Raw genomic sequence first — 7,404 nt, 5'->3', positions numbered from 1 at the left:
TTCAATCTCTGTTTTTAAGCATACACACACAAATGTTTGACATTCATATGGCAATATTACATGTGCTTGACTAAACCAAAATAGTGAAAATTATGACAAACATTTGTAAAAGGGATATTTTGGTAACTTAACTATTAGTGTTCTTAATTCCCTTGGACTAACGCCTTTTCTTAATGATGAACAAATAGTGATAGAGTAGATCTATTTATCAGTATGCACCAATAAGAAAATGTGAAAATGTAATTATTGACATTTAGCTATATGTGGACTGTAGAATGTATTTTAAAACAAATGATCATATCATTATCATTATCATATTTTTGATAACACACTCTTTAACACACTTTAAAGTGTTACATAAGGTGCAGGGCATCAGTATACAGTACACCAATTTGTTGAAAGGGGAAAAGACTGCACATAGAGTGTAAAAGATATGGAGGCTTCAGGTGAATATTTTCTTTAAAACACGTGACAAAAGCAACACAATTATAAAAACAACACTAAGTTTTCATCCAAAACATATTTCAGAAATTTATTTTAAAGCACATGGCCCAATAATTTAGAACTTTGATTATTTGCTATAATAACCAGGCGTGGGTTAGTTTTACACATGCGTCCGTGTACATAATGATTACCTTTGTAAGGAATTTAACTAATTATCTTCTATATCCAGATTGTTGTTTAAAACATTAGCACAAGTTTCACAAAGATACAAATATTATTTAATGGCATTTTATACAACTACTCACATTGTACACATTGCAAGAACATGGCACAGTCCTTTAACAAATGTTGCCTGTAACCAACAGAACCACCACATTCACACCACATCAAGAGATCCAATGTCCAGCAAAGTGAATGAGAACATAATTACAGTGATGTTTGAAAAGATTATACTTATTGGTATGTTTGGCGGTGGATGGTTACTGACTAACATAGAAGCACAACTGCATTACAGCTAATAAAATGAATCGTGCAAATTAACTAGACAACCAGTGCTTCGTGAAACAACATATGTAAGCTGCCAATTCACAGAGGAGGGCCAAGAAAACATCACGTATTTTTAGCCAAATCAAACTTTTTTGGAATGTCCAACCCAACCCAAAAAGAATCCCTCAATGAAATTTGGAAGAAATCTCACTGAATCATTCCACTCAAGCATTTCGCAACATCGCCGAGTAGATCATTTTGGTTATCTGCAGCACCGCAGCGTGCAGCGAGTACTGCACCACGATGGAGCCGAAGCCCTTGTAGAAACCCATGGTGCCCTCCTCGCGCCGAATAGAGTTTATACAGTCTCTCATTCCTTCATATTGCGTGTTTATGGGCAAAACCTCGAAACCTAGATCAGTGTTGTCAATGATGGTGCGTGTTCCTTGGATGTGCAGCCTGTGCAACACAGTTTCCAAAGGAAACAACAGCACATCCGCACACAGGCTGGCTGCAAAGCTGGCCATGAGCTCGGGAAAGTAGGCATCCAGCATCGACTGAACCGAGTCCAGTCCTGAGTCAGAGGACAGGGGTTTCTGCGAACCACTTTTCTGACGACGCAACAGATAAAGAACCAGCCTCTGCACGCTGGAACTAATGATATAGTGAAGAATGCCGTGGAGTACCGTAGGGAAAACCAGGTTCCAGAGAGGAAGTAGGCGCTTGCTGTGGGGTATACCCATTCCCATTACACGTCCAATGCCTTCTTTCACACAATCCAGTATGCCTGGATTGTCTCGGATTATTTCACTCTGGTGAGGGAACATAAAAAATATTGTGAATATTTTATGTATTGCTTAGCTTTGGGAAAACAGGCTTTGCAGCAACTTGTATGAGTGCAAGCTAGATCAATTGCTGAAATAACTACAAACGTTTGCGATGAGGTAGAGTATGTTTCATGCTATTGTGGTTCTGCAGATGTTCCACAGATGAGAAAAGACATTATTACAACAACAAGTTGCATTTTCCAAATGGTTTTTTTACAAATTGGCAAAATTTCTGCAGCTATCCAGAAGGCAAAATATGAGCAAAACTTGTAGCTGTTATCATATTTGGTTCTGCCACAACGGGACAGATACTTTGATATTTTCCATCTGATGCAACCTTGGAAACTGACGCATTGGAGAGGTTATTTGGTAAATTACCACAAGATCATATCAGATTGTTTCCTTATAGACTTAGCGCCTAGATGGACTGGGTTTTTTCTGAGGTGCCAAACAAAGCAATATACTATTTCTAATGAATAAATAATATTATATTACAAATTCATCATTGATATTTTAAAAACAAGAATTCAGAACTATTATTAATACCATATTTTTATACTACAAAAATCTTAATTGTAATTAATATTCTGATTTTCATTCTTGAAACTAGATAATTTACCTAATATTAAGAAAAAATATTTTGAATATATTAAAATGATGTGTTATTCCCCTGGCAATTTGTTCACTTGTTCAAATTTATTTTAATTTTCTCTTTTTTTTTAGACAACATTATAAATGTATGTACTTCAGTTTTTACTGAATCCAGTCTCCAAACACTTTTAGACTTACCTGTACAGTCTCGATGAGACTTGCTGAGTAAAACGGCATCGCAACCACATATGTCAAACTGGAAAAAAGACAATGATTTCACAAGATCAAAGTGCTAAACAAGATAAGGAAGACACAGATAATTTAAATGTCAACCCTATGGAATTCCCTTTCCGTATTCTTTGAGGGATTATTGTGCAAATATCTGTGTATAAAATAAGCTTAGTCAGATGCTTATTCAAATGGTTACTGGACATGGAAGAGTGAGGTAAAATAATGACTCATATATGAGGCAAGTGATAAACTGTATAACCAGCAGATTCTCCATTTTTATAAACAATATCAAAAACCATAGGAAATTCACATCTTGATACAGAGTATATACTATATAAAAACGTATCATTATTAACTAAAGAAAAAAAACTCTCAGCTTACCCTTTGAGCACTAAATGTCCTACAACTTGTTTGGGGATCCACCTGTGTGATAACTCTCTGTGAAAGTGAATGACAGGATTACATATGATATAATTTGTCTCAATACACTATCTATCTGCATTTAATCAAGTAACAGACACTTATAAAGAATGGCATACAAAGTTATGTTGTACATTTCTATACCTTGGCAATGGAGTGCATTCACTGATGATTCCCTCAGTTCCAAGGGTGACTCCCTGCACAACAAAAGTGCTGCCCATTCCTTTCCATAAAGCCTTTGGACCCTGTATGAGAGAAACATTAACATTAACTTAACATATTCATACAGTTGTGGTCAAAATTATTGGCACCCTTGGTAAACAAAGAAGCCTGTAAAAATAGTCAGGTTTTGATTTTTGTGTTTGTTGATATTTGATCGAATTAATGCAGACATGTATCCGAACAAGATCTAGGATCTCCGGCAGGAAAATAGGCCCACACCATTTAACTGTGCACATGAGGTAAATTTTTATCCCTGTTAGCACAAACAACCATGTTGTGAGGTTGCTTACAAAAAGCTTTTTTAAAGTTTTATCTGACCTAAAAACCTGATCCAGTTTGAAGTTCCAGTAGTGTTTGAGAACTGAATATGCTGAAGTTTATTTTTAATGAAATCTCCCAAACAAGTTGTGGTGATGTGCCGTCTTATTTATATTTTTAGTCTTTCTTACCTCAAGTCTCAGATAATTTTTGCAATTCTCTAGCTGCCCCTTGTGACAGCCAGGTGATAAAGGAATTATCCCCTGAAGTTAGCGGGACACTGGTTCCCTCACTAAAAAGCCTATTCAATTTTCCTATGGATTTTTGAATAATCGCAAAAAGTATGATTTGTGTGTAACAAAAGTTTATGACACCAGACCATTTTAAAGTCTAAACGTATTTTCTAGTAATGCGTTTAGACTTGCGGCTTTCGCACACCGGTTGCGCAGCGCGTGTATGAAACGGCCATGAATCAGTTTCTGGCCTTAAGCCGCCATGGCGCCATCTGACGAACAGTAGTTGGTTCTAGTTTAGAATGTCTATTTTAAATGTCGTGGCTGGTCAGGACCGAAGGGTAACCTTACGATCTCTCAGAGTAATCAAATATGAAAGTGACTTGTTAAAATGCCCAACTTAACAGCAAAAATAATGTGTTTACAGCCTGGTAAAAATAGTGTTTTTGGTCTATATAGCTAATTTTGCCCTTTATGACAACTGTAAGGGGGTGATTTTTTTATAACTTAAAGTTCAGCATAATTAAGAGGGGGCCACTTGAGTGACGTGTGCACTGTCACTGCTGTTTCAGCAACCAGCCACCTCAGCTTTACCCACGTCCTGCCTCTTTACCCATTTTTGGTTATGCGCGACTGATGCGCGGTGAACCGCAGCCAATATGGCAACGGCAGGCACAACCTACTATTGGCTTTAAAAAAGCTCTTAAAAATATATGGGTGAAGTCAAGAATTGACAAGACAAGAATTGACAAGACATTGTCGTAGAAATGTAAGGAATCATGAATTAAAAGCATAATGCCTGTTATTTATGACATTGTCTTTGCTAAATGACAGTTCTCATTACAAATATATTCCAAAGGAAGTTAAATGATTTTTGGATGATTTGGCAACACACTGAGGATAAGGTATAATTCTGTTAAGGTTTCATACAGAGGAAGGTAAATTAAAAGACCAGTGGGTTTTTACAGATGTAAATTTGTGTATATGCTTTATTGTACAGTATGAGTATGTTAATGTTTCCGAGGACTTATAAGAGCCATGTGTTTTTCTAGTTTTCTTGCTAATGATATTGTAATTTGTTTAATTAATATTAACAGAATTAACAGTACGCTAAGGTTTAAAAAAAGTTATCCAGTCCTCGCATGGTGACGTTATTTACGATCTGGACCTCGACCTAAAACGGGTTTGACATCCCCATTTAATACATTCAAGTTTCCTTGCATCTAAAAGTCAATAAATACATTTGCACTTTATGTTATTTGTCTGTGATAATACACCTTTTGGTGGTATAAAAGATACATATACATGCAGTGGCCAGTACGACCCTGTCTGTGAATCCAGGCTAGTCCAAATTTAATTTTAAGATTAGGAGTTCGATGTCCCTCATTGATTTCAATCTTTGACATGCTCATCTTAGTCAATATTTTACATTATGTAGGACGTTTTTATATAAAAAAGTAAATCACAAAACAGACTTTAGGTAAGTTTTCACAGGCAGGGTCACAAATGCATGCACTTAGATAAATATAATTTGTAAAAAAAAAGCTGTATAAAACATTTTTGAGCAACAACCCCAAACATATATTTTACCTTATATATCATTTATGTTTTATGACATAAATTACCTGAGTTTTTGTGACATTGTACATCACGCTGATGGCTGTCAGTGGTGACAAGTGGTAACACCTGGCATGATAGTTCACCTGAAACAATTAAAAAAAAAAATCCATCTCACACATACATCTCATATTTATTTCTGTACTGCTTATGATAATGAATGTTTATGTACAAACATCCAAAAGCTTTTTGGAAAGACATGAAGAATGATGGTGTGCAATTTTGTTTCTTATAGGTTTACCTGACATTGACGTCGAAACACAATGCAGGGATGGGCCAGTACATTTTCTGTAAAGAGGCTAATCAAAAAATAAATAATTGGAAAATTATTGAAAAATAATAATATCAAAAATTATGAGTTCACTAACATAAGGTCTGTCTGATATTTTACACTCACAGTACATACTGTAATCAGTGTTGTGCACTGCCAAAGCAGTGGATATTTGGTGTTTTGTTACCTTGCAAGACCTATCCCGAACCCAGCAAATCTGTTCAGTTGCTCTAAAAGACAAAGGTTAGGAGAGTCATTTTTAGGGGAAAGGTACTTTAGCTCTTGCTTATATTACACAATTCGATTAATTTTTAAATCGGTTCGACCGAATCGCTAAAAGGAAGGACTTGATGGCGAATCAGTGTGAGAATTTCACTGCGAGAGCAAACTGAAAGTGAAGCAGAGCTGCATAAAGTCGACTACAGTACATAAAGGGGCGGGTCGGGGCGTGTCTTACTCTTGACAGTATCTCAGCGACCACCAAAGCGAGTGAGATACTGCTGTTATACAATAACATGTCAATATTCAGATAATATTTATATTATTAAAAATGTCTTACGGCATGCAAACTGTACTAAAATCTTACCGGACGGTGGAGTCGCTGACTGTGTCTCGTCTGCAGCTCCAGGCGGAGCAGGTGCAGTCTCAAATTGGGGTGTGTGGTCATCAAAATGCAGGTTTCGGCTACCGGGTATATCCGGAGGTGTGGTGACCCACTGCTGGAGGTCAGCACTAGATGAATTATTAAATGACCTCCCTGAATAACCCCCGCTGAATGACGGATCTTCCCTGCCCCTGTAACCTAAACCCTCAAAGTTGTCAGGCCGACGAGAAGTCATGCTGGGAAATGCTGGGGATAAGACACTGAAATTATTAAATATCTCAGTCCGACTTCATACGACTTATAACCTCTTTGATTTGATGTGAATTCATTGAAAAATAAAGGAACAAAAATCGAAATTTCGATATTGGTCTGCTAGTTGACCCAGGCTGTGAGCAAAGCTAGTGCTTTAGCAAAACAACCCAACACCCGCTAGAGTGACTTTTGTCTGGTGACATTTTACTTCCGTTGTGTGGCATTCTGGGATATGTAGTTCGGCTGTTCAGCATATAAAAGGCAAAATGTGCAATTATGTACATGACAAACTTGTCTTAGCTGATTCAAAAATTCAATACAACCAAATACAATAGCAATTCATTCTCAAGAGCCAATTTATTTTTTTGACTTTGACAGACATGTGTATTCTTCAAGTTACTGTCTGCAAAAAATTAAATAAATAAATAAAACGAAAAAAAAAAAAAACTATGCCTGGGGCAAAAAAAAAAAAAAAAAAAAAAAAATATATATATATATATATATATATATATGTGTGTGTGTGTGTGTGTGTGTGTGTGTGTGTGTGTGTGTGTGGTGGTGACAACTTGTTGTGTGTCTTTCGTTTTAGAATTTAATGTGTTAATATACTTCTAAAATTTATTTAAGCATTTCAAGCTTGACAAAAGGGGAACTATAGAAATCTAAAAACTTTTTTCTAATTATTACATATTGTAATCAGGTAAAATGGGTCCCTCATATTTTCCTCCTAAAAATGTAAATGGTTGCAACCTGTTACCACAACAGTAGGCAACTTGATCTGTCTATCAATTTCAGTGGTATATGTCTGCTAAGGTGAGCATAGAAGGACTTCAAAGAAAGATTGTCTTTTATTTATAGATAATACTCAATAAGCATTTCATTTTAAGTGTCTATGTATGTTTAAGTAAATACAATTTATGAGGAAATTTTACAGTACAGTCCGAGGGT

At 36.1% G+C, this 7,404-nt stretch overlaps 1 protein-coding gene across 1 annotated transcript; it reads right to left on the bottom strand.

Annotated features, from left to right (window-relative positions):
* Positions 1-533: 533 nt before the first annotated feature.
* slc25a46 (solute carrier family 25 member 46) lies at positions 534-6,666 on the bottom strand. Its single transcript, XM_065284526.1, has 8 exons — positions 6,187-6,666; positions 5,788-5,830; positions 5,571-5,628; positions 5,338-5,415; positions 3,144-3,244; positions 2,961-3,017; positions 2,547-2,604; positions 534-1,742 (listed from the first exon to the last, which is right to left on the bottom strand). Exons 1-8 carry the CDS (start codon positions 6,437-6,439, stop codon positions 1,155-1,157), a joined length of 1,236 nt encoding a protein of 411 aa, XP_065140598.1. The 5' UTR covers positions 6,440-6,666; the 3' UTR covers positions 534-1,154.
* Between the last annotated feature and the right edge of the window lie 738 nt (positions 6,667-7,404).

This window comes from Paramisgurnus dabryanus, chromosome 5, assembly GCF_030506205.2.
Source record: "Paramisgurnus dabryanus chromosome 5, PD_genome_1.1, whole genome shotgun sequence".
NCBI classification, from domain to species: domain Eukaryota; kingdom Metazoa; phylum Chordata; class Actinopteri; order Cypriniformes; family Cobitidae; genus Paramisgurnus; species Paramisgurnus dabryanus.
This window is presented reverse-complemented; position numbering and strand designations above follow the sequence as displayed.